This window comes from Rhinopithecus roxellana, chromosome 2 (genome assembly GCF_007565055.1).
Source record: "Rhinopithecus roxellana isolate Shanxi Qingling chromosome 2, ASM756505v1, whole genome shotgun sequence".
In the NCBI taxonomy this organism is placed as follows: domain Eukaryota; kingdom Metazoa; phylum Chordata; class Mammalia; order Primates; family Cercopithecidae; genus Rhinopithecus; species Rhinopithecus roxellana.
The window spans coordinates 145,386,731-145,412,967 of record NC_044550.1 but is presented as its reverse complement, the minus strand read 5'-3'; the positions used below and the strand labels follow the sequence as shown (position 1 = coordinate 145,412,967).

The 26,237-nt window shown below is 38.0% G+C and overlaps 1 protein-coding gene across 1 annotated transcript in view; it reads right to left on the bottom strand.

Annotated features, from left to right (window-relative positions):
* The window catches only part of SLC30A9 (solute carrier family 30 member 9), a 106,614-nt gene extending 80,377 nt beyond the window's left edge, over positions 1–26,237 (bottom strand). The window contains exons 1-2 of the mRNA XM_010384874.2: positions 25,947–26,237; positions 14,133–14,297 (exon numbers count right to left, since the gene is read on the bottom strand). Coding sequence (XP_010383176.1) covers positions 14,133–14,297; positions 25,947–26,058 — 277 coding nt within the window. The 5' untranslated portion in view covers positions 26,059–26,237. The remainder of the gene's footprint in view (positions 1–14,132; positions 14,298–25,946) is intronic.

Genomic DNA, 26,237 nt, shown 5'->3' with positions numbered 1-26,237 from the left:
ATTTCTATTGTTTAACATTATTTTTCTTTAAAAAAAACTTTTTATTATTAATTTGTTGGGTTTTTGGTTACATTTGCTTTTATATTTTAATTTTTTTATTTTTAATTTTTATGGGTACATAGTAGGTTTATATACTTATGGGGTACATGAGGTATTTTGAAACAGGCATACAAAGTGTAATAATCACATCAGGGTAAATGGGGCATCGATCACCTCAAATATTTATCTTTTGTGTTACAAACAACTCAATTATACTTTTAGTTGTTTTTAAATGTACAATAAATTATTGCTGACTGCAGTGACCCTGTTGTGCTATCAAACACTAGATCTTATTCATTCTATCTAATTGTAGTTTTGTACCCATTAACCATCCTCACTCTCCACCTCCCACTATTTTTCCCAGTCCCTAGTTGCCATCATTCTTCTCTCTCTCTCCATGAATTTACTTGTTTTAATTTTAGCTCCACAAATAAGTGAGAACATGCCCTTTTCCTTTCTGTGCCTGCCTTATTTCACTTAAGGTAACAACCTCCAGTTCCATCCGTATTGCTGCAAATGACAGGATCTTACTCTTTTTCATGCCTAAATAATACTCCATTGTATACATAGACTACATTTTCCTTATCCATTCATTTGCTGATGGACACTTAGTTTGCTTCCAAATCTTGGCTATTGTGAACAGTGCTGCAATAAACATGGGAATGCAGATAGCTCTTCTGATATGCCGATTTCCTTTTTTTTTTTTTTTGAGAGGGAGTCTCACTCTGTCGCCAGGCTGGAGTGCAGTGGCACGATCTCAGCTCACCGCAACCTCCACCTCCTGGGTTCAAGCGATTCTCCTGTCTCAGCCTCCTTAGTAGGTGGGACTACAGGCATGTGCCACCACACCCGGCTAATTTTTTGTATGATTTCCTTTCTTTTAGGAATATACCTAGTAGTGGAATTGCTGGTAGTTCTATTTTTGGTTTTTTGAGGGTCCTCCAAATTGGTCTTCATAGTAGCTGTACTAATTTACATTCCCACCAATAATGTACAAGAGTTCTCTTGTCTCCACTTCCTCACCAGCATTTGTTATTGCCTGTCTTTTGGATAAAAGCCCTTTGAACCGGAGTGAGATGATATCTCATTATTGTTTTGATTTGCACTTCTCTGATGATCAGTGATGTTGAGCACTTTTTCATATACCTTTTTGCCACTTGCATATTTTCTTTTGAAAACGTCTCTTGAGATCTTTTGCCCACATTTTAATCAGATTATTAGATTTTTTTCCCCCTAGAGTTATTTAAGTTCCTTATATATTCTGGTGAGATTGACAGTTTACAAATATTTTCTCCCATTTTGTGGGTTGTCTCTTCATTTTGTTGACTGTTGCCTTTGCTGTGCAGAAGCCTTTTAACTTGATGTGACCCCATTTGCCCATTTTTGCTCTGGTTGCCTTTGCTTGTGGGATCTAACTCAAGAAATCTTTGCCCAGCCCAGTGTCCTGGAGAGTTTCCCCCAATGTTTTCTTTAAGTAGTTTCATCATTCAAGGTCTTAGATTTCAGTTTTAATCCATTTTTATTTGATTTTGTATATGGCGAGAGAAGGGGTCTAGTTTCATGCTTCTGCATATGGATATCCAATTTTCCCCAGCATCATTTGTTGAACAGACACTCCTTTCCCCAATGTATGTTTCTGGCACATCTGTCGAAAATGAGTTCACTGTGTATCTATGGATTCACTTATGGGCTCCATATTCTGTTCCATCGGTTTATGTGTTTGTCTCTATGCCAGTAAAACAGCACAAAGGATTTAGGGTTAGTAACCTAAACCTATGCTGTTTAGATTATTAAAGCCCTGTAGTACAATTTGAAGTCAGGTAATATAATTCCTCCACAGTTTTTTCTTGTTGCCCAGAAAGCAAAGGTGGGTAGGGGGTGATTTGGAATAATACCTGGGAAAGAGTAAGAGGAAAAATAAATGTTTCTCTAGAATTTCATAGTGATCTAAATGTCTTCCATCATACTATTATTATTATTTTTTTAAGGGTCAGGATATTGCTATGTCACTCAGGCTGTAGTGCAGTGGCGAGATCATAGCTCACTGCCATCTCCAACTCCTGGGCTCAAGTGATCCCACCTTAGCTTCTCTAGTAGCTGGGACAAGAGGTGAACACTATCACACCAAGCTAATTTTTAAATTTTTTGTAGAGATGAGGTCTCACTATGTTGCCCAGCCTGGTCTCAAACTCCTGGGCTCAAGCGATCCTCCCACCTCAGCTTCTCAAAGTGCTGGGAGTACAGGCCTGAGTTACTGAGCCTGGTTATAGTACCTCAGCCACTGAGCCTGGTTGATTATAGTTTTAGCATTTAATATTAAAAGAAAGTTTACTGTTTTATTATCAATAGTTTTACCAGGACATTTTATCCATTTCTTGTTCATCGTTGTCTGTTGGATATCTCATCCCTTCTGTAACTCAGGGTTTCTTCTGCATCTTGCAGGAGTACATGCTTTAAGAGTTTTTGTTTGTTTGTTTGCTTGTTTGTTTTTTAATGTGGAGGGGTTGATTAGTAAAATGACTCTAATCTTTGGGAGATGAAGATGGTTAACAGATTAAAAAAATAGAGTAAGACTTACTATTTGATAGTACATTAGGGTGACTATAGTCAGCAATAACTTAATTGCATATTTTAAAATAACTTACAGAATGTAATTGGTTTATAAATCAAAGGATAAATGCTTGAGGGGATGGATACCCCATTCTCCATCATGTGTTTCTTTCACATTGCATGCCTGTATCAAAACAGCTCATGTACTCCATATATACACCTATTATGTACCTCCCAAAATTTTAGAAAATAAGTTTTTTTTAAAATGACATTCATCTTTATATGTATGATAACATTCCTATTTTTACCTTCACTTTATAAGGATTATTTAGATCACTATAAAATTCTAGAGTAGCATTCATTTTTTCCTCTTACTCTTTCCTGGATATTACTCCAAATCACTCCCCCATCTTTGCTTTCTGCATATTTTTGCAGGTAAAAAGTCTACCTCAGTAGAACAACAATTAGGCTGATAGTATTCTGATTTTTCTCTTTGTCAGCTTTTAAGTTGGGTTGTTTCGTGTTTTGGTTTTTAAATCTGTGGTTTCTCTACAAAGTGTCTGGGGTGGATTTCTTTTTATTTATCCTGCTTGGTACTCAAAACATATTTTTGATCTGAGAATTCCTGTTTTTCTCAAATTCTAAAACATTCTAATCCATTATCTCTTCATATATCGATTCCTCGCCATTTCTCTACCTATTAAATGTAGGCTAGAGCTGCATGCTCTTAAATGCTTTCAATTTTTGGAAAATCTTTTTGCCTTCCTATGTGCCTTCAGACTGAATTTCAATTTGCTAACTTTCCTACTGACAATGACTATTTAGTTTACTACATTTTTACTTCAGTGGCTACGCTTTCATTTCTAAGATTTTTAATTGTCTCCTTTTCCTAATTATTTGCTCTGGTTTTATTTCTGCAAGTTTGTGTTTCAAAACTCCCTGTCATTTTTAATGATTATGAGTCCTTCATTTAACCTTTTGAGAACATTAAACTTATTTTAAAGCAATTGAAGCTGTTATTTTAGCTTCATCTGGAATTAATTCACATTTGTTGATTCTGTTGGCTTTCGTAGCATTAGGATTCTTCATGTACTTTGAAATTTCAGAGTTCACCATCTTACCCTGAATACAGGGTATATCCTTCATTCTCCTCTTCACATTCTTGTGCTCAGAGTTCAGTCTAATACCTCTATGCAGAACTCATATTGCCAGTTTGATCTCACATTGCCAGTTTGAAATTCCTTCCCCTCAAGCCAGTCTCTAAGCCAGGAAACAGCAGGTTTCAGTTCCTGGTTCATATGGTTTGGCTCTGTGTCCCCATCCAAATCTCACCTTGAATTATAATCCCCATAATCCCCATGTGTGAAGGGCAGGACCAGGAGGAGGTAATCCGATCATGTGGCAATTTCTCCCATGCTGTTCTCATGATAGTGAGTGAATCTCATGAGATCTGATGGTTTTCTAAGTGTCTTGCATTTCCCATTTGCACTCATTCTCCTTCCTGCCAGCCTGTGAAGAGGTGCCTTCTGCCATGATTTTAAGTTTCCTGAGGCCTCCCCAGTCACGTGGAACTGTGAGTCAATTAAACCTCTTTTCTTCATAAATCACCCAGGCTCAGGTATTTCTTCATAGCAGCAGGAGAATGGACTAGTACATTGGTCTTCTCCTTGCCTCCCTAGACCTACAGCCTCCTATAAGACACAGTCTTGGGTAGCAACTGGAATTAGCTATTTTCAGCCTTCTTCTATGGGGGTGGGTGGATAAGTTCAAATAGTGAGTCTGACTCCAGTACCTTGCTATTCACGTAGCACATGTAGCACATTACTCCAAACAAGCCAGACTCCTAGCTGCCACTTCCAGGTTACAGACCCAGAGTCCAGAAGCTTCTGTTCCATTTCTTTGATATAACATGTCTTTTTTTAGTCCAACTGTGTCTTCAATTTTCTCTTTTTATACTTTATTATTCAAATGAGTGGTTAGAAGAACAGGTGCCTCAAAGCATGTATTCACAATACCACTGTGATCAGAAGTTCTGCCTATCCATTGAGTTACCTCTTTCAAAGCTTATGTGAAGCAATTAAATGCCAATATATTAAGCACTAACAAAAGCAAAGCCCTATTTGAAATAAAAGCAAAATATTTTACACGTAATTCTTAGTATATTTCTTGGCAATTGTTTTGCAGTGAAAACCACTTGGAAAATGACTAAATACTGTGTGTGTGCTTATTTTATCTTTTTTTTTTGAGACAGGATCTTGCTGTGTCGCCCAGGCTGGAGTGTGGCACAATTAGGGCTCACTGCAGCCTCAACCTGTTGGGCTCAAGTGATCCTCCCGTCTCAATCTCCCGAGTAGCTGGGACTACAAGCACATGCCAACACACCTGGATAATTATTTTTTGTAGAGACAGTGTCTCCCCATGTTACCCAGGCTGGTCTCAAACTCCTGACCTCAAGGAATCCTTCACCTTGGCCTCCCAAAGTGCCAGATTGCAGGTGTGAGCCACTGCACTTGACCAAAATACAGAATGTTTTGATACCTAAAGCATGTACAGAAAATCTAAAAAGACTTTAAGTATTTGTCAAATCCTAAGTAGGTTATGATGTCATACTGGTAAACTGAAGATAAGCTTAAAAACACTTCTATTTACTAACTACATTTGACCTTGAAAAGTTAAATTATTATTATTTTATTTTTGTCTGGCTACACAGCAAGCAAATTCTAAACTATCTTTATCTGTAGAATCTATATATCCATTTCTTACAATTTAGTTTTGGGAAACAGAGAGCAGGGCAGAGAAGAGTGAAGGGAAAAAGGTAGAATAATACATTTTCAAAACTTACCTAATGTCCAAACAACTGATAGCTACTGTCAAAAATTTCAGAAACAATGGTAGTTTCTACAATGCTCAAATTTATTCAACTAAATCACATAAAATGAGTTGCTCTAAGCTATGTATTTCTGGATATTCTTCTCACTACAAACTGTCTAGATGTTACTAAATATATAGTGTTATACAGCACAAACAAGAATGCTAGTAAACGGCTTAAACACATGTATGAATACTTAATTTACATAGCACCAACTTAATAAACTCACACTGCATCACTGGAGTAGAATCTTTATGATTTCAATCAGTAACCAAACATTCTATCCATGAATATCTCTAGACATTTGTTTTAAGCTCAAACCCAACGCTGGCTGTTTGCCACACATCTGCTGTCATTAGCAAAATTAAAACTAATTTTACCAAAATTTAACACATCTGAATGCTCCTTAAAAACTTAAGGATTCCTTAGCAAGTCTCTGCTTCTTAATGAGCCGTTCCTGACTTCATCATGTGATTTGAATTATTCAAAACTTAATCTCAAATCCTTAAATATACAAATTACCTTTCAATCAAGCAATTACTTGCTCTCTATCTGATGGCTAACAAGGTCTAATGTGGCCTAAGCAAGTACTGAAAAATTGAGCCCAAAATATAACTGTCAATAAACAATACATTTCTAATATAAGAAAATAAACTAACATTTTTATTCCAGTCAGCAGAGAAAAAAGAAACTTAATCATGGATCTCAATTTGAAAGATTCTGAATGGTGGAACCATATTAAATATTTTCCCCTTTGTCTATGTTCACCTCTGCAGAGCATTATAACATATTTTACCCTTAATTATATTATTTCATCCCTATTTCTTTTCCCTTAACTATGTTCTAATAAACATGCTTATTTCTGGAACTTAGGGACTCATTACACTCTGCATTCTTTCATTGCATAAAATCACTCTTAATCAATATTTACCCCAGCAGTTCTCCATCACCACAAAAGAAAGAGAAGAAATTGCACAGGTAAACCCAAAGGGAGGATGAGGCTTAGGAAAAATAATGAAAACAAGGAACCATTAAAATATATACAGGTTTCTCAAGGAACCTGTAAAATCTTCCCCTGTGAAAGACATCTAACTAAAGGAAAAATGGTCTTGAAATGTTTATTACTCTTCAAACACTGTCTTCTCCTGACACCAGATAGTATGGTTTTTCTCCAGCCACTCCTTCTCAAGTCTTCTTTGCAGGCTCCTCTTCTACCTGTCCCTCACCCATGTGGGGGATTTTACACTAGAAGATCTCTTCTCACTCTAAACACTCCCCGCACTGTCTCAAACAGACCCGTGGTTTCAGTTACCATGTATGTATAGGTAAAAACTCCTAAATCTTTAGCTCCAGGTTAGAACACTAAGCATTCACTCACTTATAAATATTTACTATGTCCCTACTATCAGCAAGGCACTGAGGTTCATGTTGTCATGGAGCTTGCAAACATGTAGGTAATGAGGAAATAAATAAAATATTGAAAACATCAATCAGGAGTAAGTGCTACCTATGCCGAAAATTAAATTAGGGTAGTATTAAAGACTTACTGGGTAGCTACTTTAGGTTGAGTGACTTTAAAATGTCTCTATGCAGAGGTGACATTTAAACTGAGATATGAATGACCGAAAGAGGTTAAGCCATGCGAAGAAGGGCACCTTGGAAAGAGAAAGCAACTAGAGCAAAGGCCCTATAACAATAAGCTTGCCATTTTCTCAGAACCAAAAGGAGAGTGCTTTGGCTGAAACATAATGAACAAGCAAGAGAGTAGTAGAAGGAAATAAAGAGGAATATGGAAGCCAGATCAGCTAGAGAGAACTCTGAGAGTCAGATTAATAAATTTTAATTTTATTCTAGCAATCGTGACTTTGTTCTATGGGTAACTAGAAGCCAATGGAGAGTTTTAATTAAAAAAGTGACATGATATGTTTTTAAAAAGACCACATTTGTTATGTGAAAAATGAACTACAGAAGAACAAGAATGGAAACAGAGATCCCAGGGAGAATATCACCACAGTAAATCAGACAAGAGATAATGATGGCTTGAAGTAGGATACTAGTTGTGTTAAGACGCGTGATGTCTTTTTTTTTTTTTTTTTTTTTTTTTTTTTTTTTGAGATGGAGTCTTGCTTTGTCGCCCAGGTTAGAGTGCAGTGGCGCGATCTCAGCTCGCTGCAATCCCTCCCTACTGGTTTCAAGCAATTTTCCTGCCTCAGCCTCCTAAGTAGCTAGGACTATAGGTGATTGCCACCATGCCCGGCTGATTTTTTGTATTTTTAGTAGAGATGGGGTTTCACCAGGTTAGCCAGGATGGTCTTCATCTCATGACCTCGTGATTGGCCCACCTCGGCCTCCCAAAGTGCTGAGATTACAGGCATGAGCCACCACGCCCAACCTGATGTGTGACATCTTAACAGATGATGCAGTGACTAGTAGATTCACTGGATAACCAACTGCCTACTGGTCACTGCATCATCTGTTAAGATCTTCCATAGGCATCTATAATTCGGATGTCCAAACCAAGCCATCATCATCATCTCATTAAAATATCCTCCAACTCGGTACTCCTAATTTCCTAATTTTAGAAATTATTGAAATCCTCTAGACAATTGGCCAAACAGTAACCAAGCACTGCCCTTGGCTTGACCCCCTTCTTCATCCCCCAGACTCAATTACTAAGTCCTAATTATTCAGCTCCTAGATCTCTTAAGGTCATCTACTCCTTTAAAAAAAAAAAGCATTACCATTATCCTAGTCCAGAACTCCATTTGTACTACTACTTTCAATCTCCCTCCTTTGCAATATGTTTGCCATTTTGTAACTAGTTATCTTTCTAAAACCTTAAATCTGATCAAGTATCTCCCCTGTTGGGAACAGGACCCCCAAAATCTGGCCATAAATGGCCCCAAAACTGGCCATAAACAAAATCTCTGCAGCACTGTGACATGTTCATGGTGGCCATAACGCTCCATGCTGGAAGGTTGTGGGTTTACTGGAATGAGGACAAGGAACACCTGGCCCACCCAGGGCGAAAACCACTTAAAGGCATTCTTAAGCCACAAACAAGAGCATCAGTGATCTGTGCCTTAAGGACATGCTCCTTCTGCAGTTAACTAGCCCAGCGTACTCCTTTAATTCGGTCCATCCCTTCATTTCCCATAAGGGATACTTTTAGTTAATCGAATATCTATAGAAACAATGCTAATGACTGGCTTGCTGTTAATAAACACGTGGGTAAATCTCTGTTCGGGGCTCTCAGCTCTGAAGGCTGTGAAACCCCTGATTTCCCACTTCACACCTTTATATTTCTGTGTGTGGGTCTTTAATTCCTCCAGTGCCGCTGGGTTAGGGTCTCTCCGACCGAGCTGGTCTTGGCACTCCCCTACTTGTATTAATAATACTCTGTTATTCCCACTACCTACAAAACAAAGTCCAAACTCCTGAACAAGAGTCCGATCTGACCACTGCTTGACTCTTGCCATTTTCTCAGAACATGGCTGAGAAAAAGGGAGACTGCTTTGGCTGACACATAATGAGTAAGCAAGAGAGTGGTAGAAAAAAAATTAAAAGGAATATGGAAGATGGATTACCTTCTCTTGTACTTTCAATGCTACCAACACCACCAAATCCTCTACTCACTATTCCAGGAATTTTACCTCCTTTTTCCACCATTCACCACACCAATACCTACTTTTGTGTGTGTGTGTGTGTGTGTGTGTGTGTGTGTGTGTGTGTGTGTGTGTGTTTGAGACAGGGTCTCACTCTGTTGCCCAGGCTAGAGTGCAGAGGCACTATCATGGCTCACTGCAACCTTGACTTCTCAGGCTCAGGTGACCCTCCCACCTCAACCTCCTGAGTAGCTGGGACTACAGGTGTACACAATGCCCAGATAATTTTTGTATCTTTTGTAGAGACAAGAGTTTCACCATCTTGCTCAGGCTGGTCTCAAACCCACCTTGGCCTCCCAAAGTGCTAGGATTTCAGGTGTGAGCCACCACACCTGGCCAATACCTACTTTTCTTTCATGTCTCCAAGTAGGTATCATTTCCTTATGGAAAGCTTTCCTAACCACTCAAAACTTGGTTAAGTGCCTCTCCTATGTGCCCCTGCAGCACAATGAATTTCCCCTATCACAGTCTGGTTATCCCTCAGTATTTGTTGGGGATTGGTTCCAGGACCTCCCTATAGATACCAAAATCCATGGATGCTCAAGTCCACCTTATAAAATGGTACAGTATTTGCATATAAACCTATGAACATCCTCCCATGTACTTTAAGTCATTTCTAGATAACTTATAATACCTAATTCAATGCAAATGCTAAGTAAACCATTGTTATATTGTATTGTTTAGGAAACAATGACAAGAAAAAATGTCTGCATATGTTCAGTACAGATGCAGCCATCCATTTCCCCCCCAAATCCTTTGATCCTTGTTTGGCTGAATCCACAGATGCAGAACATATGAATACAGGGCTAAATGTTACAATACAATATTTGTTTGCTTAATTTTCTGCTTTAGTATCAGCTCTGAGTCATTCTCATTTTCTGTCATATAAAAAGTGCTCAATAAATACTTCTTAAGTAAATTAATGAATAAAGGACTTCCTTTAATGCTTCCTTTTATTGTACCTCAAGCAAAATCTTTTTAAATGCATTGTTAGTCTAGCAAAAAATTATATGAAAACGGCAAAAATGAAGTGAAAGTAGAACCTCTACAGAATAAACGAACACATCAAAGCCAGCTCTCCCTTGATTTCTATTGAAGCTTGGATTCTTTGAGCTTATTTCTACCTCCAGACCTACAAGGGACATGGAAGACCAGAGAATAAGACTAGGTTGTGCCCAAGATAAGGAGTCTAACAGGGGACACTGAAGTAAAAAGCCACAGCCATGGAATCACTATGAACTAGAAATAAATAATACACATAGAAGGGAACAGCAAGGAAACTGGCCTGTCTGTATTTTGGTGTTAAATAGTGGGGAAGAAAAAACTACTCCTCTGAAAATCCTACAGACAAGTGAACCCTAACACAAGTATACATCTGAATTCACAATGTAAATCTCAAGCAGAGAACTGAATTTAATGTGGTCCCAATAATGCTACTGGAGAGTAGCATATAAAAGCAAAAACAAATCCTTCCAGGCAGAAAGTCATTTTCAGTCCAGATAAACATCAAATACTTTCAAGATGCAAAAACATCATGGAAAATGAACAACTCACAGTTATAAAACACAGTTATGACATCACGAATAAGAGCAAAAAAGGTAAGAAAAGGATCATATAGTGAGAAACAAAAAGATTTCATATAGCAGAATTTTCTGTTAAAAATATAAAATAGTTATGTTTAATGTATCTAATAAAAGGTAAGTCTGAAAATACAACCAAAGAATTAAAGACCAACCAAGCAAGGTAAAAAACAATTTCTAAAAATGAAAAATATGGCCGGTATGGTGGCTCACCCCTGTAATGCCAGCATTTTGGAAGGCTGAGGCAGGAGGATTGCTTGAGCCCAGGACTTCAAGACCAGCCTGGGCAACACAGAGAGACCTTGTCTCTACAAAATACAAAAATAAATTAGCTGGGCATGGCAGCACACACCTGTTTTCTCAGCTACTTGGGGGGCTGAGGTAGGTCGAGCCCATGAGGTCGAGGCTGCAGCAAACCATGATCACACCACTGTACTCCAGCCTGGGCAACAGAATGAGACTTGGTCTCAAGATAGATATATATATAGATATATATATCTATATCTATATATATACACACACACACTATATACACACACACATATATATACACACATGCACATATATATATATAATCATTTAAGTTAAAAACCCAACATACATAATCAACCAGCATATTTGAGACAACTAAAGAGGAAATTAGTGATTCTGGTAGACCTGAGGAAATAATACAGAATGCAGGCCAGAAAGGTAAAGAAATAGAAAATATGATAGAGAGGTTTAGAGACATGAAAAACATAAGATGATGTAACATATTTCTAACTGAAGTTCCAGAAGAAGATAATACAGAAACGGGAAGATGTAATATCTGAAGGGATAATAAGAGAACTGTAGAATTCCAGAATTGTAGAAAAATATCCATCTTCAGATCTAGGAAGCCCAACAAATCTCAAGTAGAATAAATACAAAGAGATACATACCTAGTTACTTCATAATAAAACTGCCATTTATACCAAAGAAAAAGACTTTCAAATTAAAGTTAATCAAATTTTAAAATGCTGTCAAATAGAAAAGATACACAAACAAAGGCATCTGACTTCTCAACAATTAGTGGAAGCCAAAAGACAATTGAGTAACATCTTAAATGTGCCTTTCCCACAAAAGATCCTCACCTAAACGAACTTCTATAGGATGCACATCAGACAGAAAGATTAGATATAAGAAAAGGTGGCTAACAAAGACTCTGAATAAATCTAAGCAAACAACAACGTATATTTTATAGCAGAGAAAGAGCAGAACAGACAGAAAATATTAGCCAACAAACAGTACATAAGTTGGAGGAGGCGATCAGAATTAAAGCACTCTAAAGCTTTTGTGTTTTTCAGAAGGAAAGTAAATTTATCAATTAACTTTAGTCTTTGAAGTATAGACACAGAGTCTGAAACTTTCAAATGAAAGAAAGAGAATATTGGAGAGGAGATAATGGAATGATGAAAAAAAAAAGGCAAAAAAGGAATTTAAGAAAACAGCACAGAGAAACATGATAAAATGGTAGAAATAAGTTTAACTATATCAGTGATCACAGTAAATGTAAACTGCCTAAACTTCCAGTTAAAAGACATAGATGATCGTATTAAGACAAAACAGTTAAAATCAAAGGATGGGAAAATAGTAACCAAAAGAAATGTAGTGGAGAGGTCACTAAAGTAAAAGAGTAGCTGCACAATGATAGAGGGTATAATTCATCAGTGTTATGTAATAATTCTAAATATGTATGCATCTAATGACAGCCTCAAATTATAAAAAGCAAAAATTTGCAGAATCATAAAAAAAAGACCATCAAATCTACCATGAGACTCTGATACTCCAACATCTCCCTTGGTAATAAAGAATTTTTAAAACTGGACAAAGATTTGTATTGAACACTAAAAATAAGAATTGATGTGTATAAACACCACACCAGCAATTAAAAATACACATTATTTTCAAGACAGGAAAATCATTTAGAAAAACTGACTAACTGCTAAACCAAAATGTTACACTCAACAAATTTCAAGACTGAATCAATACAGACCACAGTTTGTGAAAAACATTTAATACAAAAAGATAAACAAAAATTCCATCTATCTGTAAATTTAAAATGATACTTTAACAACTAAAAAGTCATAGAAGAATCACAATAGAAATAAGAATACATTTAGAATTATAAATAATAAAAATATTATATATCAAAACTGTGGGATGTGTTATGGCTTAAATGTCTATTTCAGAAAGGAAGGAAGGGTTAATATTAATAAACTAAGTATCTAACTGACAATAACAGAATAACAGAACCAAAAAACAAGAGATGCTAGTGAGGCTGCAGAGAAAAGTCAATACTTAATACACTGCTAGTGGGAATGTAAGTTAGTTCAGCCACTGTGGAAAGCAGTTTGGAGATTCTCAAAGAACTCCAGCAATCCCATTAGAGAGTGTATATCAAAAAGTAATAAATTATTCTACCAAAAAGACACATGCACTCGGTGTTCATTGCAGCAATATTCACAATTGCAAAGACTTGGAATCAACCTAGGTGTCCATCAATGGTGTACTGGATAAAGAATATATGGTACATACACACCATGGAATACCATGCAGCCACAAAAAGGAATGAATTATGTCCCTTGCAGCAACATGCATGTAGCTAGAGGCCATTATCCTAAGCAAATTAACAAAGAAAACAAAAAACCAAGTACCACACATTCTCACTTATAACTAGGAACTAAACACTAGGTACACATGAACATAAAGACAGCAAAAATAGGTACTGGGGACTACTAGATGAGGCAGAGAGAGAAAGGGCAGCAATGGTTGAAAAACTATTCGGTACTATGCTCACTATCTGGGTGATGAGATCAAGTGTACCCCACACCTCATCATCAAACAAAATACCCATGTAACAAGCCCGTCACATGTACCCTCCTGTATCTAAATAAAAGTTGAAGTTATAAAACAATAAAACAGAGAAAAAAATAATGACAGAACAAACACAAAAAAAAGACAGCAAGGAGGCTATAATTAAAAAGCAAAAATTGATGATATAGGATACAAACATATAATGGTTCAAAGTAAAAAAAATTACTTGGAAAAATAATAAAAGACAAACCTCTGGGAAGACTAGTCAAGAAAATAAAACAAATATTAGGAATGAAAAAAGGACACAACTACATATGCTATTGAGAGTAAACAGGGAATATTATTATACACCTTATACCAATAAATTAAAAATTTAGTTTAAGTAGATAAGTAGATAGTTTTTCATAGAAAACTGAGTCAAAAAGAAACAGAAAAAATAAAGAAATTAAACAAGTGGTTTAATAGTTCCCACAAAGAAAACATCAGTCCAGACAGTATTATAAGTAAGTTCTATCAAACATTCAGGGAACAAATAATTTCACACAAACTATTCCAGTATACAGAAAAAAATACATTTAAAAAATTTATACATACCTGTTTCAAATGACGGTACTTTTTCCACTCTGAGAGTTTGTGACCCCTGTCCTTCTTTCTGAACATTTGTGGAGTAAAACTTTACTTGACTCAGTGTACCAATATATGGATGAGTACAGGGAACCACGTTTGAAAAGCTTCCAAATGTCACTAAATTCTGCCACTCTAAAAGAAAAAACATATATACTTTAATTTCAAACCAACTCCCAGCTGCACAATTGCCAAGTCACCCTCTCCAGAGGAGGTGTTTCACTGCTTCTAGGTACACAGGAAATACATTTTGTAAAGAAAAATTAGTGACAACATTCTAATTTTCTCTAACCTGTAAACTTATTTGGAAATTTTTAAAAATATTAAAAAATCAAATAAAATATTTATGCTAGTCAGCTATTTTGAAAGGTATATAGTACATAATAGATACCCTTTATTTTGCATGCTAGTTGCAAGCTAAAAAAATTTTGGTATAATTACTTTTCAGAATAAAGGACTCTGGGAGGGAAGGTCAGGAAGACTTCCTACACAAAATTATCCTGTGTCCTTCTTCCACTAGCTAAAGATTTATTCCTCTTTCATTTCACAATCAATAAGTGAATTATATTATTCATTCATACTGTCACCGATTTTTTAATCAGATAATTAGATCAACATTTGGTGAGATGCCTCAGTATATGGGGAATTTTAATTGAGTGAAGAATAGAAGACTAATTACAAAGCACTTCAGCTGCTTCATCTGGGTTTACTGTGAGCTTTGAAGGGCTCAAATACAGAAGGAAAATATATTGCACAATTTACCCAAGTACAAGAAAACCAAATTTGTCTCTATTTTCCTGTGACCCTCCTTCTCTTTTATTTTTTACTATGAGTACTGAGAATTCCTCTTTTTGAAAGAACCCAAACACCCAATCTAGCTAATATTCATATATTTTGTAAAGTTTTAGGTGAAATCAAATTACATCATTACAGATAGTCAAGTTTTTCCAAGGATGGAGGGTTGAGCATTTAAGAGTTGAAACTTTTTTAACTGCTTAATAATGATCTTCCAAAAATGTTAATTCATGTATTGTGTGTGCAGATATATGCATTCTGAAAAAAAAGCCATTTCTTAATGGCTCAGAGAATTCATCAGGAACATAAATTATTAATGTTGAAGATAATATGAAGAGCACAAAGGGCATAAGGGAACATAAGTATTCACTCAAGTTTCAGGCCTAGAACTTACTTCCTTGAAAAAGTTTCTGATGTCAACTGATTCTTTTACTTATTTGGGAAACTGTTGAAGGCCTAGAATGTTTTTGGTCATTTGTGTCTATTTTTTAAAGGGTCAGTAAAGCAAATATAACAGAAGATTCCTACACATTAAAATATGCTGCCTACTAGCAAAAATAATTAGTAAATATGGGCTAAAGCAGATTTTCATAGGAAACACACTCCAGAAAAGCATCTTCTTCATCCTGGCCACTGGTGTTCCGACTGTTCAGCCCTATTCAAAATATCTTCTGTAATTATTACCTGACATAGACAACATGCCACTTTTTTTTTCACACACTGATGAAATACTTTCATAGAATTTGTGCTAAGATGTTTAAAGAGGGATTACTCCACAGTTTAAAAGTCCTTCCTTGGAAGATGACCCATTTCCATGACTTGATGCTAGATTTTTTGCAACGTTCTCCTTTGTTTCTAAAACGTTACAGAAAATCTCAAACATATGCAAAGGCAGAAAAATCAGCACAATAAACTGCCATGTACTCATTGCCTACTTTCAACAATGATCAACTCATGGTCAATTTCATCTCCTCTCTACCTGCACCAATATTAATTTGAAGCAAATCTCAGACATAATTTCATCCATAAATATGTCAGTATGTATTTATAAGAGACAAAAACTTTAAAAGAACCATAACACCATTAGCAGAAATTTTTTTAAAATCCTTAATATCATCAAATATTCTCAATTTCAAATTTCCAGTTGTTACAAATGTTATAATTTTTTTCCAGTGTCTACGTGAATAGATTCAGACAAGTTTACATATTGGGACTAATTGAGATGTCTTTTAAGTCTCTTTTTTTTTTTTTTTTTTGAGACGGAGTCTCGCTCTGTCGCCCAGGCTGGAGTGCAGTGGCCAGATCTCAGCTCACTGCAAGCTCCGCCTCCCGGGTTCACGCCATTCTCCTGCCTCAGCCTTCTGAGTAGCTGGGACTACAGGCGCCTGCCACCTCACCCGGCTAGTTTTTTGTATTTTTTAGTAGAGACGAGGTTTCACCGTGTTAGCCAGGATGGTCTCGATCTCCTGACCTCGTGATCCACCCGTCTCGGCCTCCCAAAGTGCTGGGATTACAGGCTTGAGCCACCGCGCCCGGCCTAAGTCTCTTTTAAGCTACAGAATGTCTGCTTTTTTTTGTTTTGTTTTGTTTTGTTTTGTTCTGTTTAACTGCAATTTTTATGTTGAAAAAGCCAGGTTGTTTGTCCTGAATTTTTGTCCTGGTGATTTCCCAGGCTGAATTTTGCTGACTGAATTCCTATGGTATTGTTTAGCCCATTCTTCTATATGTTCTATAAATCAATGGCTGTAAAGGCTTTATCTAACTTCAGGCTCTTTTTATTAGGTCAACACTACTTTGTTAAGTGGTGATGAGTTTTTTTATCAGGAACCACACAGTAACTGGTTGATTTATTTGGGATGATAATGTCTACTGTTCTTCAATGCCTAGAATCATTTATTCATTAGGTGGTTACAAAACAATACTAATTTTATTACTCCTTCATTTACTACTCAGAATACTTCTACAAAGAGAAAATATCCGTCATTTATTGGTTATTCAGAAAAGTAGTTCATATAGGAAAGTCAGACTAAATGCTTCTTTCCCTTTATTTACCAGTTCTCAAAATAATACATTAATTACCCAAGGTCCTGTAATAGTGACACATTTTTAATTTGTGTGTATATCATTAAAACTTCATAAATTTAAACATTACTTGGCATTTTTCAATCTAGTTTAGTCATCATCCTGACTAATAATGCTCAAACTGTTCTATTTTGGGCCAGTAGAGGTCTCTTAAAAATTGACTCCCAAGTGCTTTTGACACTATCCTCATAATCTTTGAAAGCTTTCTTGCTGGCTGTTTTGAAAAGTCCTTAATTTTTAACACCAGTAGAAATTCAGGTATTAGCAACTTTAGAAGTACACATCTGGCATTAATACGAGACAGAAAATGGCACATACATTTACCACCTTTAACACTGTATATTATAACAACTATACTAGAGCACATTTAACTCAATAAAACAAATATAATACCTAACACATAGCAATAGAAACACAACCACTGGTTAAAGAATTACTAAATTCCGCAGGGTGCAGTGGCTCACGCCTGTAATCCCAGCACTTTAGGAGGCCAAGGTGGGTGTATCACAAGGTCAGGCGTTTCAGATCAGCCTGGCCAACATAGTGAAACCCCGTCTCTACTAAAAATACAAAAAATAAGCCAGATGTGGTGGTGGGCGCCTATAATCCCAGCTATGCAGAAGGCTGAGGCAGGAGAATTGCTTGAACCCGGGAGGCAGAGGTTGCAGTGAGCCAAGATCGTGCCATTCTATTCCAGCCCGGGTGACAGTGTAAGACTCCATCTCAAAACAAAACAAAAAAAAAACAACAACAAAAAAAGAATTACTGAATTCATTAATTCTAGTAAGCAGAGAGACAGAATGAAAAATATTACCCACCACTGATACTCTTTTTTCAAGGAAACTTCTAAACAACCTACATATGGAAGTCTTTACCCTGGCACTTACTATTCTACTGGCCTGGACCAGAACTGTGTAAATACGGGCTATGTCTTCAAGACTGCAGAGCTCCTGGTATCCTATCATCAGTCTATTCAGAACAGCCACACTTCTCTGTGTTTATTTTATTCTCATGGCCTTTGTAGCTAATGACCTAACGGCCACTGCCAGTGATCACTACTTGTCCTCTCTATCCAATCTGGTTTGTCACCTACCACTTACTCTGGCTTCCAGAGAAAATCTGATCATCATTTTTAGGCTACGAATAACAACAAAAAGACACTCCTTTTCTCTCACAAAAACTGACAACTCAGTCTACTGTATGTGTTGCTTCCGCAACAACAACTAAAAATAAACAAAAAGATTTCTTGCAATGTGAGTTTATTTCCGGCTAACTTCAGAGACAAAGTCAAGCTTGCAGCCTGTCTTCCAGATTTCAATCTCCTTACTTAAGAGACTATTTCAGTAATTATTTTCCAAAATTTCTAAGGCAGTGATATATGAAAGCTAAACAGCTGTTAAAGAGGTTACTAAGAGGTTATATAACCTTTTAAAGAAGTTATTAAGTATGAATTTAAAATACATAATATAGAACACAAAAATTGTTCCTCATAGTTTTATTCATCGCAGGAAAAAACAGAAACAACTCAAATGTTCCCTAATAGAACAATGATTAAGTTACTGCAGGTCCCTATACTTTTATTATGTATTCATTAAAAACTTTTAATAACAAGGAAAAACACTCATGCTATAATGTTGCATGAAAAAAAGCAGGAGACTTGTACAGTATGATTTCAACTACTAAAAATGTGGTGAAATATCTGGATTATGTATAGTTTTTACTTTATACCTTATACTTTCCTGTATTTAAAAAAATGCCCATAATAATAAAAAAAAACCTAAGAATATATCAATTGCTAAATCATCTGAAACTTCATCAAGGTCTTATTAATATCATCATCACAATTTGTAATACAGTCTACCATTAACAGATTGACTATCTCTGGTTTACTTTAATCCTTTCAGCTAGCCAAAACTAAAGGAAAATCCTTTTTATCCTTAATCACGTAGCAAGCAAAAGTGTGATCTGGATGGAGTAGCTCAGTCTAGAAGATCACTGCTGATGTAACTTTTCTCCAGACCAGAGTAAAAAACAGAAAATCTCTTTTTGAGTTAGGAAACAATAGATGACGACAACTTCCTGGACTGCATCTTGACATACATCTCTACTGCCTTGCTTAATTCTATTTTTTTTCCATTTTTATTTATTTTTGAGATAGCGTCTCACTCCGTCATCCAGGCTGGAGGGTAGTGGCATGATCTCAACTCACTGCAACCTCTACCTCCCGAGTTCAAGCGATTCTCCCACCTCAGCCTCCCGAGTAGCTGGGATTACAGGCATGTGCCACCACGCCTGACTAATTTTTGTATTTTTAGCAGAGATGGGGTTTCACCATGTGGGCCAGACTGGTCTTGAACTCCTAACCTCAGGTGATCCACCCTCCTTGGCCTCCCAAAGTGCTGGGATTACAGGTGTGAGCCACCGCATCCAGCTGTGTTTTTCTGAGACAGGGTGTCGCTCTGTCACCCAGGCTGGGGCAGTGGTGCAATCATGGTTCACTGCAGCCTCAACCTCCCCGGCCTCAGGTGGTCTTCCCTACCTCAGCCTCCTGAGTAGCTGGGACCACAGGTGCATGCCACCCTACCTGGCTAAATTTTTTTTTTTTTTTGTAGAGATGGGATTTTGCCATGTTGCCCCAAACTCCTGAACTCAAGTGATCTACCTACCTTGGCCTCCCAAATTTTGCTGGGATTACAGGCATGAGCCACCATGCCTGGCCAAGAGTGATATTTTAAAAACACTCCTCTTTTTCTAAGCCTATGGCTTAAAATACTCAAATTTCCACCAGGTGCAGTGGCTCATGCCTGTAATCCCAGGACTTTGGGAGGCCAAGGCAGACAGATCACCTGAGGTCAGGAGTTCAAGACCAACCTGACCAACATGGTGAAATCCCGTCTCTACTAAAAATACAAAAATCAGCCAGGCATGGTGGCTAACACCTGTAATCCCAGCTACTCGGGAGGCTGAGGCAGGAGAATCACTTGAACCCAGGAGGCGGAGGTTGCAGTGAGCCGAGATCCGCCACTGCACTCCAGCTTGGGCAACAAGAGCGAAACTCCATCTCAAAAAAAAACAAAAAATGAAAAAACTCAATTTTATTTTCATACCACCCCACCATACCCTAGACACAACAGGTTTCTTTCTGCTCCTTAAAACTATTTGTCTGGGCCAGTCGCAGTGACACACCTGTAATCCCAGCACTTTGGGAGGCCGAGATGGGTGGAATGCTTGAGCTCAGGAGTTCAAGACCAGCCTGGGTAACATGGTGAAACCCAGTCTGTAACAAAAATACAAAAATTAGCTGGGCATGGTAGCGTTAGCCTGTGGTCCCAGCTACTCAGAAAGCTGACGTGGGAGGATCACTGGAGCCCGGGCAGTCAAGGCTGCAGTGAGCTGTGATCGTGCCAGTGCACTCTAGCCTGGGTGACAGAGCAAGACCCTTTCTCAAAAATACATACATATATACATACTGGTCTGATCTTTACAGTTCCTCTTTATTCTTCCCAAATTGCTCTTTCTCCCAGACCTTCACATGGCTTGCTCATTTTCATTTTTCATGCCTAGGCTCAGTCATCGCCTCAGAAAAGTTGGAGTCCCAGGCCATGTTATCTAATGAACTAGCCTGTCCTGGCTACTTTCTAGCCCATCGTCCTGTCTCTTCTGTGGCACTTTAAATATATTTACTTCTGGTGGAAGAAAGGTGGAAACCAACTACCTTGTTCAGCACTACACTATTAGCAATGATAACGCCTGGCATCCAATGCTGATTCTCATTCACAACAACTCTAGGAGGCACATACTACAGTTAGCTTCATTTTAAGTACAATAAATTCTATAATGAACTTGATCTGCATAGAATCTTTCTGTCGGCCTGCCCAAATGGTCTGTTTGTTTGTTTGCTTTTTTTTTTTTTTTTTTTTTGAGACGGAGTTTTGCTCTTGTTGCCCAGGCTGGAGTACAACGGCGCGACCTCGGCTTACTGCAGCCTCCGCCTCCTGGGTTCAAGCAATTCTCTTGCCTCAGCCTCCCAAGTAGCTGTCATTACAGGTGCCCACCACCATGCCCAGCTAATTTTTGTATTTTCAGTAGAGATGAGCTTTTACCATGTTGGCCATGCTGGTCTTTTATAACTGTCAATACTCTCAGTTATTTAAAGAGTTTGAGGAGGAGGAGGGACCTCTGCTGGGGATAAAAGTTAAAGTCTCAGTCTACTTTTCTTATGCACACCAACATGGCACAAGTATACATATGTAACAAACCTGCACGTTATGCACATGTACCCTAGAACTTAAAGTATAATAAAAATAAATAAATAAATAAATAAATAAAAATAAATAAATACCAGCAGATTAGAGACAATAATAAGAGTATGTTTGATTTCTATTTTCTATTTAAAAATTAGACTTTTATTAATTTCAGTGTTCATCTAGTATACTTAAGTGTCTTCCCCTCTCAAATGTTTGCCAAATGAGGCCAGCTGTAAATACATGAAAAAAAGAAATATGTGCTCTATCCTAACCCAAAGAACTTTTTACAAAAAAGGATATACTTACTACAGAAACTAAGTAACATTTTTATTCTTTAGAAGTATATGTCTACTGTAGATCATTTGTAAAACACAAATTAAAAAATTTTAGACATGAAAACTCACTGTTAATATCACAGTATATATTTTTACTGTATTTTTCTACAGTTTTTACCTAGTAACACAAGAGTACTTTCCATGTCACTATTATTCTGAATTATAACCTCTTTTTTTATTTTTATTTTTTGAGATGGAGTTTCACTCTTGTCACCCAGGCTGGAGTGCAGTGGCGCAATCTCAGCTCACGGCAACCTCCGCCTCCTGGGTTCAAGTGATTCTTCTGCCTCGGTCTCCCAAGTAGCTGGGATTACAGGTGCCCGCCACCACGCCCAGCTAATTTTTAAATTTTTGGTAGAGATGGGGTTTCACCATGTTGGCCAGGCTGGTCTCGAACTCCCTGACCTCAGGTGATCCACCCACCTCGGCCTCCCAAAGTGCTGGGATTACAGGAATGAGCCACCATACCCAGCCCTGAATTATAAGTTTTTAAAAAATGGTTGTAAATATCACCAGCCCATAATAAATGTATCATAATATATTTCAGTTTCCAACTCTCCATAACTATAAACTACCAATTTATTACTATAATAAACTTCTGCAAACATTTTAATATGTATCTGATTATTTCTTTAAAGTAAATCCTTTTGAGTAAAAACTGTTAGGTCAGAGGGCATAAACCTTTTAAGTTTTCAATCAGTAGTTAAGAGAGTTCCTGTTTTCCCACACCCTCAATATGGGGTATTATCATTATGAAAAATTCGGCAAAAATGCGATAGGCAGTGAGAAGTAAAACCCTTTAAAGTCTCTGTTTTTTAGTAAGTATGGAACATTTTTGCATTTTTATTGACCACTTGAACAACTTTATGAACTTCGTATTCAATTCCTTTGTCCATTTTCCTACTGGAATGTATACTGGTTTGTAAAAATTCTTTATAACTTAAAGATACTAACTCTACACTATCTAATTGAGTAGTCACTGTTTACTGAGCACTTACAATGTGGTTAGTCTGAACTGTGATGTGCTGTAAGTGTAAAACACTCACTGGGTTTTCAAATGTCCATCAATGACAGACTGGATTAAGAAAATATGGCACATATACACCATGGAATACTATGCAGCCATAAGAAAGGATGAGTTCATATCCTTTGTAGGGACATGGATGAAGCTGGAAACCATCATTCTCAGCAAACTATCACAAGAACAGAAAACCAAACACTGCATGTTCTCACTCATAGGTGGGAACTGAACAATAAGAACACTTGAACACAGGAAGGGGAACATGACACACGGGGGCCTGTCATGGGGTGGGAGGAGAGGGAAGGGATGGCATTGGGGGATATACCTAATGTAAATGACGAGTTGAGGGTGCAGCACAACAACATGGCACATGTATACATATGTAACAAACCTGCACGTTGTGCACATGTACCCTAGAACTTAGAGTATAATTTAAAAAAAAAAAGCCAAAAAAAAAAGAATTTAAAAAAAAAAAACCTCACTGGGTTTTAAAGACAGTATAAAAAGACGATGTAAAATACTTCAATAATTTGGATATTGATTACATGCTGAAATATTTTGAATATACTTGATAAAATAGTATTAAATTTTAATTTTATTATTAAAATATATTTTCATTATTGAAATTAAATCTAGAATATATTAAAATTAATCTTTAATTTTTTTATTATGGCTATCAGACAACTCAAAATTACAAACAGGGCTCTCATATTTCTTTTAGACAGTTTCTATTTTGCCTTTAAAGGCATTTCTCATTTTTAAGTATTCAAGCAATCCCTCAAGGTTTCCTCCTCTTCTTATGCTTTATAAGTTTTTCCCAGCCACAGGCATTTTAGAAGCATAAACTAAACCTTACTTCTAGACAAATAAAAACATCTGTTTTTAGATTTTCTTTCTCCAAAAGTTCTTCAAATAGTCTTCTCACATGCATCCAATTTAAATAGTACTCTTTTTCTAAATGATTTTTAAATTTTGCCATAATAATGGTTGCCCTTTTAAGAAATGCTTCACAAAGTTACTTTTAAAAACCTACTAAGCATTTTTTTTTTTTTTTTTTTTTTTTTTGAGGCGGAGTCTCGCTCTGTCGCCCGGACTGGAGTGCAGTGGCCAGATCTCAGCTCACTGCAAGCTCCGCCTCCCGGGTTTACGCCATTCTCCTGCCTCAGCCTCCCGAGTAGCTGGGACTACAGGCGTCCGCCACCTCGCCCGGCTAGTTTTTTTTGTATTTTTAGTAGAGACGGGGTTTCACCGTGTTAGCCAGGATGGTCTCGATCTCCTGACCTCGTGATCCGCCCGTCTCGGCCTCCCAAAGTGCTGGGATTACAGGCTTGAGCCACCACGCCCGGCCCCTACTAAGCATTTTTAAGTGTGAAAAAACATTTTAATTTTTTGTAGTAATAAACATTCCAAACAACTTTGCAAAGTCATTTTGACCACTAAGATAGGTAATAATTATCTGTGTTTCACAGACAGATGAGACAAAGAATACATAATTTTCAACATGATGACGGCTACACAGAAGAGGGATTACAAATTACACTGTTTCTACTCCTTTTTGTCAACACTTAAAGGGCAGTTTACACTAAATTTAACAGCCACTGTAATTTCAGTGTAAAATGCCAAAATTGCTTGGTCAATAGAAACAACTGTGCTAAAAACTTACTTGGGCATTCTGGAGATTATTCATTTTTATTTTTCTTTCTTTTTTTTTTTTTTTTTTTTTTTTTGAGACAGGGTCTCACTCTGTCACCCAGGCTAGAGTGCACAGGCATGCTTAAGGCTCACTGCAGCCTCAACTTCCTGGGCTCAAGCGATCCTCCCACCTCTGCCTCCTGAGTACAGGCTAGGATTACAGGCACGTGTCACCAAACCAGGCTAATTTTCTGTAGAGAGGCGGTTTTGCCATGTTGCCCGGGCTGGTCTGAACTCCTGGGCTGAAGCGATCCACCCACCTCAGCGTGCTAAGGTTTACAATCCTCCTGAGGATTACAAGCATGAGCCACTGCACCCAGCCGACGATTCATTTTGTCCACAAGAGAAGTTGCCAATATGGAAAAACTCAACAGTTAGACTTTTCTATCACTACCAAAAAACCCTGGGAATAGTGCTGTTAAAATTTATCCGTTTGAAATTTTAAGAGTCAGCTTTTACATTTATTGCAAATAAAAGATACGAATATATTCTAATTTATATGCACAGCACAGTTATTATAGCTTATATTACATAAAATCTCGAATGACTGCAATTTCCAACTTCTTTCAGGAGGTCACAAACATGCTACGGGTTTTTTCAAACATGATATGTTTTTAGAGACAGGTCTCACTATATTGCCCAGGCTAGCCTAGAACTACTGGGCTCAAAAGATCTGCCTGCCTCAGCCTCCCCAGTAGCTGGACTACAGGAGCGCACCACCACGCATGGCTTCAAACATGAATGTTTCGGTAAATACTCTCTGCATCCTAAGAATGGAGGGATTAGATTAAGGGTGGACTTAGTTCTGTCTTCTCCCTCAGAGTTCCTATCAGTTCTCAGTGTCAAGCAATGTGTGTCAAGCTACGGCAAAAAGGAAGGTAAGCCTGATTAGAAGTTCAATGTTATTTTGGAAACTCTTAAACCATTTAAATTTGAGTCAGAAAAGAATGTTGAAAGAGATGAAAATTCTCTTCAACCACCTTTTTTTCTGGGTTACAACTGACACCTTTTCACCAAAAAGACTGCTCAGCCGAACTGAAGAGTTCCTTTGTTTTTCGGCCCCAAACTGGGTTCATTCAATGATCGTCGGATACTTTCGTACTTCTTCCGAAAGATCCGTATTGAGTAGCACTCCTCCTTCCTTTTAGAAAATTTAAGAAAATAAGTTGGGAGTATAAGAAAAAGAACAGGCCAAGAAAATCTCAACCTAGGATTAAATAAATGAAGGTGCACTGGAAAGCTCCAAAGACCCTGGAACTTTGCGGAGTCCGCATATCCAACCGCGGAGGTGAGTCACCGCGGGACACCGCGATGCTCAATTAACATTTTCTTTGGTAAAAAGCAGTAGGCTTCAGAGGTTCAATCCGGCCCGCGAGATGCCCACAAGTTCCCGCGGGGGGCATGCTAGGGCTGCAGGAGGCATCAGAGTCAGGGAGACCTGTCAGGACACCCGCGGGACTGCGCAGGGTGAACTGGAAAGGCGGAGGCCGGAAAGGAAGGTTCTGAGGTTGGCGAAAGGCAAGCGGGGGACCTGCCCCAGGCGAGGCGCCGAACCCATCCTGGCCCTCCAATTCGGCTTCTACGGAGCCAGCGGCCAGCGCGGGACACTCACCCTGGCGGTCGCTGGGGCCACGGGCCGCCGCCCTGCATCGCAGACGGAGCCGGCACAAGGAGGACCAGCTACATCTGTGGGCCGCGACGGCGGCGGCCAAGCCTGGTAACATCCTGGCGGGGCAGAGGCCCCTACTCGGACACCGCCTCCTGCCTCTGCGCCGCCACCGACACCGACTGACTCCATAGACCGTACATCAGCGAACACTGATATCTTCGCCGCCACAGGCTGCCTCAGTGACGCGGAAACGGCGGCGTCATTTAGCGACGCCTGCCGTGAAGCAGCGGAAGT